The following is a 13,818-nucleotide window of genomic DNA, read 5'->3' as shown; positions in this document are numbered from 1 at the left end:
ACCAATAACCTTAGTGATGGGGAATGGCCCCACGAAGCGTGGTGCCAATTTCCTCGAGGTGGTTCGGAGGTGAAGGTTCTTGGCTGAGAGCCACACTCTCTGGCCTGGCTGGTATGCAGGAGCGGGCCGTCTTCTCCGGTCCGCGGCCTTTTTGACCCGGTCTCCCTGGCGGATAAGGAGCTGCCGGGCGGCCGCCCAGATTCGTCGGCAACGGCGGATCATGGCATGGGCGGAGGGCACCGACACTTCAGGTTCCTGGTCCGCGAAGACAGGAGGCTCGTAACCATACGCACATTTGAAGGGTGAAAAACCTGTGGCTGAGGTGGGCAGGGAGTTGTGGGCATACTCGACCCAGACCAGGTGTTTGCTCCATGTTGAGGGGTTCTGGGACACCAAACATCGGAGGCCGGTTTCCAACTGCTGGTTGATGCGTTCGGTCTGGCCGTTGGCCTCCGGGTGATAGCCTGAGGTGAGACTAGCCGTGGCCCCGATGAGACGACAAAACTCCTTCCAGAAACGTGACACAAACTGGGGCCCCCGGTCAGAAACAATGTCCCTAGGAAATCCGTGGACTCTGAAGACATGGTTAATCATAATCTCAGCCGTTTCTTTGGCTGTGGGCAATTTGGGCAAGGCTATGAATCTAGTCATTTTGGAAAATCTGTCTACCACCGTAAGAACCGTGGTGTTACCTTGGGAGACCGGGAGCCCCGTGACGAAGTCCATGGAGATTTCGGCCCATGGTCTGGAGGGGATGGGCAGCGGCTGAAGAAGTCCCATACGTGGCCTGGAGGACGTCTTATTCCTGGCACAGACCGAACAAGCCTCGACGTACTCCCGGACCTCCCGTTCCATGGATGACCACCAGAACCTCCGGGAGATGGCATACATGGTGCGCCGTACCCCCGGATGACAGGAAAGCAGCGAGGTGTGAGCCCAGTGGATCACCTGTGGGCGCAGCTCAGCCGGGACAAACAATCGATTCTCGGGACACCCACTAGGTGGCAGGCTCTCACCGTTTGCATGCTTAACCTCATTTTCTATCTGCCAAGTCACCGCTCCAACCACACAGGTCCGTGGAAGGATTGGCTCTGGTTCTTTGGCAACAGGCTCGGGGTCGTAGATTCGTGACAGGGCATCGGGCTTGACATTCTGGGACCCCGGCCTGTAAGAAAGAGAGAAGGAGAAGCGGTTAAAAAAGAGTCCCCACCTGGCCTGGCGAGAATTCAGTCTCTTGGCTTTACGTATGTATTCCAAGTTCTTATGGTCGGTCCAGACAATAAACGGATGTTCCGCCCCCTCAAGCCAGTGTCTCCACTCTTCCAAGGCCAGCTTGACCGCCAGCAGCTCCCGGTCGCCGACGTCATAGTTCCGCTCCGCCCTGGACAGGCGCCGCGAAAAGAAGGCGCAGGGATGCACCTTCCCGTCCTGTTCCGACCGCTGGGACAGGACTGCCCCAACCCCTTCATTGGAGGCGTCCACCTCGACCACAAACTGCCGCAGAGGATCAGGCATCGTGAGAATGGGAGCCGTGGTGAAGCGGGTCTTGAGGTGCTGAAAGGCTGCCTCTGCCTCCGGAGTCCAGAGGAATGGCTGCTTCGTGGAGGTGAGTGCATGGAGCGGAGCCGCTATAGCACTGAAGTGTCTGATAAACCGCCTGTAAAAGTTAGCAAAGCCGAGGAACTGCTGGACTTTTTTGCGGCTATCAGGCGTGGGCCACTTGGCCACAGCGCTCACTTTAGCCGGATCCATCTGCACCCTTCCAGGGGCTACAATGAAGCCCAGGAAGGAGACGGTGTCGGCATGAAACTCACTTTTTTCTGCTTTCACATAGAGCTTATTCTCCAACAACCGTTGGAGGACCTGGGATACATGGTTTCTGTGAGATTCTAGATCTGGTGAGTAAATGAGAATGTCATCCAAATACACATACACAAACCGGTCTAAAAAATCCCGGAGCACCTCATTTATCATAGTCTGGAATACAGCTGGGGCATTAGTGAGACCGAAAGGCATGACTAAGTACTCGTAGTGGCCGCTAGGAGTATTAAATCCTGTTTTCCATTCATCCCCCTCTCTGATCCTGATTAAATGATAGGCATTGCGTAAATCTAGCTTGGTAAATACCTTAGCCTGCTGCAGCTGGTCGAAAACAGACGTCATCAGGGGCAGGGGATAGCGATTTTTGACGGTGATGGCGTTTAGGGGGCTGTAGTCGATGCAGGGCCTGAGAGATCCGTCCTTTTTCCCCACAAAAAAGAATCCGGCCCCAGCTGCTGACGAGGAAGGACGAATAAGCCCCGCCCTCAATGATGACTCTATGTAATCTTTCATGGCTGCTTTCTCTGGCCCGGAGATGGAGTACAACCGGCCCTTGGGTATGGGGGAGCCAGGAATCAAGTCTATGGCGCAGTCGTAGGGCCGGTGTGGGGGAAGTGACAAGGCCTTGCTTTTGTTAAAAACCTCTCGGAGGTGGTGGTAGCAGGAAGGCACGGAGCTCAGGTCGGAGGTTTCAGAGTCTGTGGCAGAGGTGACAGAGAAGTGATTAATAGCAGTCATGTTATTCCCCTGGACCGGAACCGGTTTGCGGTGGTCCACACAATCCTCCCCCCATCCCATAATAGCCCCTGTTATCCAGTTCACGTGGGGGTTGTGTTGACATAACCAAGGGTAGCCTAAAACCAGAGACTGAGAGGGTGAAGTAACCAAGTAAAAGGTCAGGAGTTCCCAATGCCCCTGGATCTGCAGATCCAGTGGTTCCGTGGCGTGAGTGATCAAAAACAGTTTTTTTCCGTTGAGAGCCCTGGCTTTGATGGGGCTGGCCAGGGGGTTTGATTTTAACCCCAATGTCTCCGCCAGCCCCCAGTCAATTAAGCTCTCATCGGCCCCAGAGTCTATGAGTGCCTCAATGTCCATAGTGATGGCATGGTGCGTTACCTTAACAGGCGTCAGGCTGCGCGGAGCGCGGTCCGTGGCTGGGGGTTGACTCACCTCCTGGATCTTTTTGGCCGGACAGGTAGCGACGAGGTGATTAGATTTGCCGCAGTAAAAGCAGCTGCCTTCCTGCTGGCGTCGTCGTCGCTCCTCCGGTGTCAGCCGTGTCCTGCCAAGCTGCATGGGCTCCTCTTCCCTGGTGGGGAAGGAGGGAAAACGGTGCTCAGGCGGTGAATCACGGAGAACTTGCCCCCCCGGGGTAGGAAAACACGGAGCCCTCTCCGACCTCGAACCGCTGCTCCGTGGTTGCCGGAGCTCACGAACCCGGTTGTCAGTCCGGATGGCAAGCGAGATGAGTGAATCCAGGTCCGCAGGCAAATCCAGGGGCAACAGCAGCTCCTGGATATGAGTCGCCAGCCCCTTCAGGAAGACATCGTACAGGGCGGTGTTATTCCACCCACTCTCCGCCGCCAGGGTGCGAAAGCGAATAGCATAGTCGCACACCGAGTCCCGGCCCTGTGTCACTCTGCTCAACTCCCTGGCCTTTTCCCTGTCAGTCGACACAGGATCGAAAGTCATCATGAGAGCAGTTTTGAAGTCTGTAAAAGAGGAGCAAAGCGGAGAGTCTCGAGCCCACTCAGCGGCGGCCCAAGCTTTGGCTCTCCCTGTCAGGTAGGAAATCATGAATGCAATTTTAGACTTGTCTGTGATGAATGCGTGCGGGAGCTGTTCAAAATGTATGGAACAATCAATAAGGAAAGCCCTGCATTGTCCTGGTTCCCCCGAGTATCGCTCCGGGGAAGCCAACTTGATTCCCATCCCGGCCACGCCCTGGGACGCGGCCGCAGCAGGAGCTGGGGGTTCCGGCGCCGCTGATGGTGGGGCTGTCTGCCGCAGGTGGTCCGTCAGCTCCCTCACCTGGGCCGAAAGCTGGCCAAGCTGACCCACCATCGCCGTCTGGAACTCCTCCTGACGAGAGATGCGGGCTTCCTGAGCCTGTAACGTGGCCGCCCACCGGCCAGCCTCTGCTGAGTCCATACTGGCCGAAGTGTACTGTCAGGCCCGAACTCAAAACAGGACTCAGGAGCAGAGAATGACAGTGAGCAGACTTTTATTGAGTCAAGACAACCTCAATGCAGAGCAAACAAAGGGGCTATGAAACCTGATCTATGAGAATTCTTGACTACTCTAGTGAAAACAAAAAACACTCCAAAGGAGGAAAATATCTCAAACACGGATCTATTAAAATTATCAAAATCAAAATCACTCACAGAGAGGAAAATCAAAAGGCTACAAAACTTTAAACTAAAGTCTCTCCGAATGGAGAATGAGCTAACAAAGAAATAGAAAGAACAGGACAGAAACAAAAAACTCTCCTAAAAGATGGAGGCTAGACTCACTACAACTATGAACTATATGAACTAAGAATCACTCCTAAGGGAGGCAAACCAAGAAAGCAAATTACTCAGAAGACTATAAATGCTAAACTAAACTACAGAAGTTACAACAAAAAATCACTCCGACGAGGAAACAAGACTTACAAGTACAGACTGTGGCTGTGAGCTATGATGCAGGCTTTGGTGATCGGACATAAGACGAAACACTTCGGCACAGGACAAAGGGAGACGCAGACTATTTAAACACATGAGGGTAATGGGGAACAGGTGGACACAATCAGGAATCAGGGATGACGAACAGGTGACACAAGAGGAAGGGCAAGTGATCTGAAACGAGAGGAGAGTTAGACTTTCAAAATAAAACAGGAAATGACAAGACAATAACCCAAGACAGGACGACCTCACCGCAGTGTGACATGTATCTTTTGGCCTATCTCAAGTATGATGTCTAGCCTGGTATTTGAAAGGTTATGTCTAATACTTTCTAATGCACTGCTCGAATCTGATCCTATTAAGACTTTCTGTGGTCTGACCTCCTCTATCCAATTCAGTGCAAGCAGAATAGCCAATAACTCCCCTGTATACACTGCTAAGACATCACTTATTCTTTTACTTGACATTGTATCTAAATCTGGTATTACAAAAGCTATCCCTACCTTATTATTCTGTGACTTGGATGCATCTGTGTATACTTTAACAAACTGCGAGTAATTTCTATTTATGTATTTGTTAACTTTGTTTGCACTTAAAATTTTTCCTTTTTGGTCCTTTAACAGTTTCAAATTGATGTTCACTTCTTCCATTGTCCATGGTGGCACGTCAGAGAGGAACAGTTTGGCCTATAGTTTTGTTTGCTATCCCGACTTCCTTAACCCGCTTCTCAATTGTCCATCCAAAACTCCTCGCCTGTCCTTTTCCTTTCTCTTGGCATGTTTGATCATATTCTGACCTGGATGATTTTCCTCATGTCCTCTTAGGTTTGCCCAATAGTTTAATGAAATCTGTTCTCTTCTCAATTCCAATGGCATCTCACCCATCTCCACTTGAAGTGCTACTACTGGAGTTGTTTTCATGGCACCACAGCATAGTCTCAAAGCTTGATATTGGATGATATCCAGTTTTTTCAGCATTGTATTTGATGCTGATTCATACACTATACATCCGTGATCAAAAACTGAACAAATTAACTCCACATATAATGATTTCAAAGATGCTCTGTTTGCTCCCCATTCTTTGCCCTTCAAACACCTAACAATGTTTACTATCGTTTTACACTTTTCAGCTACTTTCTAAATATGTTTTTTCCATGTAATCTTCTTGTCAAACCAAATCCCTAAGTACTTAAAGCAATCTACTATTTCTAGTTCTTGTCCATGTAGTTTAAGGCTGATTTGGTTTTGTGTTTTCTTTTTAGATAAGATAACTGCCTTTGTCTTTGTAACTGAAAACCTAAAGCCCCATTCCAAAGCCCAAGCTTCTACCTTCCTTATTTGTTCCTGCAATTTCCTAGCATTGAGTGCCAAGTTCCGTCCCCTTTTCCACATAACCCCATCATCTGCAAATAATGAGGTCCCTATGGACCTGTCTGTATTACTGAATATGTCATTTATCATCATTGAAAACAAAACTGGACTTATAATACTGCCCTGAGGGGTTCCATTCTCTACTATGTATTTCCCACTGTAAGTATTTCCCACTCTCACTGATATCATCCTGTGTGTTAAAAAATGCTTAATCCACCTGTACATTTTCCCCCTTATCCCCATATGGTACAGTTTGATTAGTAGCCCCTCCCTCCACATTATGTCGTAGGCTTTTTCCACATCGAAAAACACAGCCACAACACAATGAGCTTTCCTAATTTCATGTTCTAAACACAGAGCGGGGTCTGCAGTATTCCTTCCTTTCCTGAATCCGCTCTGATAGCATTTTATTTCTCCCCTCCTTTCTAAATAATAGACTAGCCTTTCGTTAATCATTTTTTCCATAATTTTACCAACATGTGACGTTAGGGCTATTGGTCTGTAACTCTCTGCCAAACTTGGATCCTTACCTGTTTTACAGATAGGAACAATTATGGACTCTTTCCATTGATCTGGCAATTTCCCATCTTCCCATATCCTATTATATAATTTCAGTAAAATCTTTTTACTTTGGTCACTAAGATTATTTTATCTAACTTATTTGATCTTTTCCTCAAGTTGTCTTTCCAGATTTTTTTAAGGCATTATTCAGCTCTGTCACTGAGAATTGCAGGTTAATTGTATTTTCATACTCCTCTTCACCCTGTATAGGTTCCATGTTTCTTAATATTGTCCCTTCTCTACCTCTCTTTTCTTCATCACTCAAATTTCCTGTGCTATGTACTTTAACAAAAGTCTTTGCTAATAGTTCTGCTTTTTCCTCATTATTTACTACCATTTTCCTATCACTTTCCATTATTGGGTACCAATACTCTTTCCTATTACCTGACATTCTTTTAATCATACCCCACACTCTATCCAATGGAGTACTCCTTCCTAGTGACTCACAATATCTCCTCCAATACTCTCTTTTTGTCTTCCTTATTACTCTCCTCACTACTGCTTGTTGTTTCTTCTAAATGATTAAATTCTGAATAGAAAGAATTTTTTTAAGGCTATAAAAAATTTGTTTCGAGCCTTTATTGCTTTAGTGCATTCACTTGTCCACCATAGGACTAGTCTTTCCTTTTTATTCCCACTACTTCTTGGGATGGACTCCTTTGCTGCTCCCTCTGTACTTTTACAAATTTCATTGTTCAGTTCATTTACTGGTTGGTTTATATCTATCATTTGCATTTTGCCCTCAATACTCTGAATTTGTTCCAATTTGCTTCCTCAAATTTCCATCTCCCTTCTCCCTTATTCTGGTCAATATCCTTTTCTAGTCCTATAAAAACAGATATCGGATCCTATAAAACAGATATCAGATAGTGATCACTACCCACTGTGCTCCCAATTACTTATTGCTGCAAGAGATTGTGAGACCAAAGTGAGGTCAATTGCTGATTCTGTGCCCCTTGCCAGGTTCACCCTGCTGCCTAAACCATTATTTAAACATACCATCTCTTTCTCTTCCAGAATTTCTTCTATAATTTCCCCATTTGTGTCATCTTGGTCCCCCCACACTGTGCTGTGCGCATTAAAATCTCCACACCAGATTACTTTCCCTCTCCAGTCATCCAAGATGGATTCCATCTTTTCTTTGTCTAATTACTGACGGGGATTATAAAAAAAATATTATTTTCATACTTCCTGCCTTTATCCACACCTCAGTGACTACTACCTCTAATTCTTGTTCTGTCATTATTTGCCTGAATTTTATACCTTGTCTAATAAAAGTTGCACATCCCCCACCATTTCCACTAGGTCTATCTTTACGAATGCTAGAGTATCCTTTAATAATAAAGTCCAGAGTTGGTTTGAGCCATGTTTCCTGTACACAAATAATGTCTGGTTTTACTGCTAATTCCTTGATATACTCTTGCCCTTTTTTGCAATTAGACTTCTAGCATTCCATTGTAGAATGAGCATTATGGACGTTGCTGACTGCTATCTAATGTCCCCTCTCCTTGACTGAGGTCTGTATGTTTTTTTTTCCCAACATAAATCTTTTATGTTCAAGAATTTTGCTGCTGCTTTCACAATGATCTTGATCATTTCAGTTTTTGTTTTTGCTTGTTCTGAGCAGTTAATCACGTAGGCCAAGAGCAAAACTAGTTTGTCAGTTGTAAGTCCTGTCTGATGGATGTTATGAAGTAAGGAGTTGAAAGTACAGATATTTGTGTTCAAATGTAGGGAGTAAAAGTAAAAAGTCACCAAAAAAATAAATACCACACCACATTTTCTCACTTTCACATAGATGATTTCACATAGAGATATTAAGTAGGTAGTTAAAATTATATATTTTGTGCCAGGCGGCTGTTTACTTTTACTTTTTTAATGGACTAACATTTGTCTTGGATTTAGACTGTCTCGAGGCTTTTTCCAGATTTGCCTTTAGTTGCTAGGGGAAGTGACGCAATTGCCGAACGACAGCTTTCACAGTAGAGGAAAAATCCGATAGTAGAGAAAAGCAACCTTCGAGTAGAGAGAAATGTACCAGCAAAATCCGTCTCCATCCTTACGTTTTTTTTGGTTGTAATGACCCCTAAAATAAGGATGACATAAACTACGCGTTTCACAGTATTGGAAGATATCAATATTATTGGTCTTTGTCTTTCAGAAAGATAAAAAAGGGATGGTGAAAGTTGTAATGTTGAAGAAGGAACTGGGATTCAGGGGGACGGAGGAGTGTGAATTAAGGAGCAAGTAACCTATCTAGGGAAGGGGACATATTTGCCGATGTAACGTAAACAAAAGGGTAAAAGCTGAACAATTATAATAAACAACGTTAATTGCCAAGGTACAAAAGAAGCAACAGACGTAACGTTGGCTACTAGCGAAATGGAGCTGAGAGTGGGGAACCGGTACAGACTAGGCAGAAAAATCGGAAGTGGATCTTTTGGGGACATCTATTTAGGTGAGTAAAATTTGTTAACGTCAACTTCCTTGTATATTCTCGAAACATTTTGTAATTCCGAGTCCAAAGTACACAACGATCATGTCATGTTTGTAGCAACTTCCGGTTACGTCTGCAAGCCAGTTGTTAAGTTTTCCCCACCGCTGTCTTGCAAAGGAAACTATTGTAAGATGTCTTCTCATATTACAAACAATGTGATGTCAGTTGAAATACCTTGACCGATTTGTGGCACTACAGACATTGTAGAAATTCTAGGCAAATAGCACAATTTAGCTTGTTTAACTTACAATGTTTTACGTTAGTTCAGTGAAAACTTCAATTCTGCAGTCTTAGATTAATCAGTGTGTAAGGTTGTAATTTAAGTGGAACAAAGCTGGGTATATGAAAATTCAGCAAATTGCAGTTGCAGTGGTGGACACAGATCTTAAGTAACAGTAGAAATATCACAATGTAAAAGTAGTCTGCAACAAGTGAAAGTCCTGCATTCAAAATCTTACTTAAGTAAAGGTGCGAAAGTATTAGCATCAAAGTATGCTAAAATTACTGAAAGTGCATTCATCACTCTAATGTCGCACATGTTAAAGGTGGGGCTCATTTTGCTTACTTTTATACTGCTGGCCTAATAGTGCATAAATGTATTGATTGGATTTTTTATTTTATATTAATAATCTGAATATGCTGAATAACTAGCAGTAATTAGTTATCAAACAAATGTAGTGAAGTAAAAAGTACAATATTTGCTCTTAAATGTAATAAAGTATGAAGTATCAGAAAATAGAGATAACCCAATTACTAGTATTTCAAAATTGTGCTTAATTACAGTACGTGAGTAAATGTACTTAGTTATATTCTACCATTGGCCAATGAATACATGGTTGGAGTGGAATGAGACACTGAACAGTCACCATGGACATAATTCACCCCAGTAATACATTTGGCAGGCAACAGTCAAGAGTTTCATTTTACTACTTAAGGAATAGATTGTTTGTAGTCATGTGATGTTAAATTCAGATGGAGGCCCGAAGTGAAAACTGCAATGGATAAGATGAAGGAAAGTTCTTACTAGGCTAGGCTAGGTTAGATTACAAGCGAAAGGTATTAACAGAAAATCAGAATGTGTGTTGGATGTGACCCTTACGTTACGAAGAGGAGCGATTTTTCAACTCAACTAAAAGATTTGCCTGCTACTGAGGCAGTAGATATAACCACCTACCTGGTGATTCAGACAGTTCTACACTAGACAACAAATGAAAGGATACAAACATATGGAGGCATACAACTTTGTTGGGTGGCAGTTGGGTCCACAACCTCGGTACCAAGTGCTCTGGGGTGACTGTCATTTTGTTTTGTCAAGGGTGCATGCATTATTATCCAGTGGATTAACTGAGCAACAAACTTACAGTGCGGCGGTGCTGAATGTTGACATTTACATTATGGTTGTTTGTACTATGTCAGTGTTTCCCCTGGAATTTTTTTCAGGCCTGGTGGCACCCACCGAAAAAACCCTAAACAGACGAGATGCGTGGGATGGTGTATTGCTGCAGTTGGATTAAGTCAGGTGGCACAGCCAGCAGTCTGCAATTCTGCAATTATTATATTTGCATTCAAATTTTTGTTCACCCAGACTGTATTCAAGATCACAAGGAGACGGTGACTTAATAAGGTGTATTTATTGCATGCGAATGGCAATATGCTTGATTACACATGGGCTTCAACCCCACAGTGTGCATTGTTCTGTGCTGCACTTGATTTTTCTCAGTTTAGAGAAGAACTTCACCAAGGCATTGTGGTAGGGGAATTTTGCCACAGGGGGACCATTAATGGAAATTCTCATGCAGGCCAAGTGATCCCCCTGCAACCTGTTCCTGAGGTCTGTTTTTACCTACCAAAAATCCAGAAAGTTTATTTAGTAAATTGTTACATTTAAGGATCTTTTATAGTGTGAGTGAGTGAGTGAGTGAGTGAGTGAGTGAGATGTGTGTACCCTGTTCATGGTCAAGAAATCCCACTCACAGTTCACACTGCCCACTGGAACAGTGAGTGCAATGGCTGCAAGCTTGCTCAGGCAGGGATACAGCTAACCAAGCTCACCATACTCTGCTGCCACCTCACTCATGACAGCCAATTGAGGCTTGTCCTGCAAATAGATTAAGCAGAAGACAAGGCACATGAATAAGATACTTGATTGTGGACAAGGCTAGCTGTCTAAAATGTCTCTCACCTTTAGCACACCAGTCAGAAGGTGTTCTTTAAATGAAGGACATTCCTCTAAAAGTGCCTCCTCATCCGTGAGAGGAAACTTGGCAGCAAGGGTCTTAAGGTGACTTACAGGAACATCTTGGTCTGGGTTCTTGGCTGTTTGTGGACCCAGGACACTGAATGCCCTCAGGATGTGCAGTTGTTGGAACTGTTTATTTAGTTCAGCTGTTAGGTGCTCTAGATATGGCTCCATCACCTTGTTAAAGAAAAACATATGATGTCTGGATTATCTTGATAATTGATCATTTACAAATACTAAATTAGTATGCAGCTTTCTTTTGGCAGTAATGACAAATAGTAAGTTAACATTCCAAATACTTGTAAATACCTGAGTGCGAAATCGCTCACAAAATACATCCAGTGTTTCAGGATGAGGATTTCTGGACTGCTGGCCTCTCCTGCACCTCCTCCTCTTCAGCTTGAACATTCAACAGTCCGAGCACATTGGGATTGTGAAGGTCGTGATGTAGTGCAAACAGCCCAGAGTTGACATTTCACCGACCTACTACCTAATCACATCAAGCATACGACGAAAAAAAAAAAAGACGTAACCAAGTGAACATGACCTGAAGTTCCTTACTTAATAACAAAAAGACATAACGACATACCAGTAGGTAGACTATAGCAAGTATAAGGGAGGAAAACCTGCTGTTTGGCTCTGGAGATGAAACTGTTCACAACTTCAACAAGGCTTATGCCATGGTCTGGATGAATTCTCGGTTCTGAATGGCTGCAGGGTGTCCGTTAAAAAGTGTTGTAGGACACTTATAAAAAAGTTTCGGTCAAATAGCCTGATTGTTCTAAATTATTGCGCTGGCTCAAACGCTGGTTGAGCCAGCGCTTCGCGTCGGACGGTTCACGCCTCAGCGTCGTCCATTCATTTCTGATACTGGACACCTCGTTATACCTGCTGCAACCGCTTTATAGCTGTGGCCAGACGCACAATAATATAGGCCCTTTCGGTTACCGTTACTTTGGGGAAATAATAAATCTCCTAATGTGTCTCAGCCCATGGGGCGGCTCCTGGTTTATCAATGAACAACACCGCCAGTCGCCTCTCCCTCAGCACTCGTGCTCTCAGGACACTATGATGCAGCAACGTAACTACTGGTGTTACATGATCGTCTTTTTGCCCGTCACTCGTAAAGTCCAGGGATATGAGTGAGGCAGAGAGCACACGTCGAGGAGATTATTCTTAGTGTGTTCCGTACCGTCGCATCTACAACTCACGTGTGTAATGAAAAGCTTTTCCAAGCTCGAAGATATGAAAACTGTGGCGCTGGCATGCCTCCTGCTACTGAATTGGGAGTACTAACTCAGACCCAAATTTCAGAATAGTTCAGTTCTGTTTATTTTGTTGATGTTTCAAAAATTCAGGGAGCTATTTTATTTATTTATTTATTCATTTGAGTGAGTTTTAAGAAATGTTGCTGGAAGACCCCTGCACTTTTTATTAATAATTAAACTTAAAGGCATTTCAGTGAAGATTTTGTGTCTGTGTTATTTTACAAAATGTCAAGGTCTTTTTTTAGTGTACACAAAACAAACAAACAAACAGTATACTGTATTCATTCTAATCCCAGGTGTGTTACTCTAAATTTTGACACTAAAATTTTAATTTTTGCTGCAAGCGAATATCGGTTCTAAATATCGGCTATCGGTTTCACTTGATTATTAATAATCGGTATCGGTGTTGGCCCTGAAAAATCAGGGAAATCAGGGAAAAATCAGTCGATCTCTAGTATTAATGGTTATTAAGCCATTCGGGATCCCAGCCAGATGTTCTATGTTTCACTGTATTTTTTTTGCCTGGGTTACCAGCAGGGACGGACTGATCTTCTGGCATACTGGACATTTTCCCGGTGGGCCGACGTGCTATTTCGGCCGACAGTCAGCCACTTTTTTTTTTTTATTTTAAAGATTGGTCTGACCGGCCCATAATACCAGACAGTTGATCAGCGGCCCCATTGACATTGGGCTGGCTCAGTCACATTGTTACACCAACCCCTTTCGCTTTGGTCCTGCCACTGACAGGCCCTGAATTTGTTCATAACCACTGACTGGCCCTCGACACACGCTGGTCTGCGGCCCATAGGTTATATTCTTCACTGACACGTGACGACCAATCATATCATGAAATACTTCCCCTTTTGCATCGGTAACGTAATCTGTTAGGATCTTTGAAAATGGAGAGAAAACAAAAAGGAGGTGCAGAGAAACTGCCAGACAAGAAGAAGCTGGCTCTTCAAGCCGACGCTGCCAAATGTGCAAAAATTGCACGATAGGGGGCTAGCTACAAACCTTAAATATCCCATAAAATATTCCCGCGCTCTCAGCAGCGGTACTCGCATCGTTAATAGGCAACGAAGCAGGTTGACTCACATTGCGCTGCACAGAGGAGCTCCTAAATGTAAATGATTATTGATTTATGAATGAATGGATAGGTGGCTTATTTTTGGCATATTGATTTTTTTTGGCCTGGCGGGGGGTCTCCTTGACCTGGCAGTCCGCCAGGTCTGTACAATGGTAGGGGAAAGACTGTATGTTAACCGCACGCAAAGGTCTGGTGAAATGCCACTAAAGACCTGGATTGCCTTGAAAGAAGACTGGGTACTGTACATTCACCGTTAACGCTATGTTACGTGAAATGTTAGTCGTGTTGCCTGTAATTATTACTTTATATTGA

At 44.3% G+C, this 13,818-nt stretch overlaps 1 protein-coding gene across 7 annotated transcripts in view; it reads left to right on the top strand.

The window, feature by feature from the left end:
* Positions 1-8,368: 8,368 nt before the first annotated feature.
* csnk1db (casein kinase 1, delta b) overlaps positions 8,369-13,818 on the top strand; it is a 53,712-nt gene continuing 48,262 nt past the window's right edge. For 4 of the 7 annotated variants that reach the window (XR_011603448.1, XR_011603449.1, XR_011603450.1 and 1 more), the window contains exon 1: positions 8,410-8,873. Coding sequence is in view for 3 of the 7 variants with exons in the window: in XM_070989879.1 (XP_070845980.1) it covers positions 8,798-8,873 (76 nt within the window). In the remaining 4 variants the exon portion in view is untranslated. Of the gene's footprint in view, positions 8,874-13,818 lie in introns of all 7 variants that reach the window. The other 3 variants (XM_070989880.1, XM_070989881.1, XM_070989882.1) reach the window with 3 other exon arrangements.

This window comes from Chaetodon trifascialis, chromosome 21, assembly GCF_039877785.1.
Source record: "Chaetodon trifascialis isolate fChaTrf1 chromosome 21, fChaTrf1.hap1, whole genome shotgun sequence".
Taxonomy (NCBI): domain Eukaryota; kingdom Metazoa; phylum Chordata; class Actinopteri; order Chaetodontiformes; family Chaetodontidae; genus Chaetodon; species Chaetodon trifascialis.
Note: the sequence above shows the minus strand (reverse complement) of the source record. Positions and strands in the feature narration are given on the sequence as shown.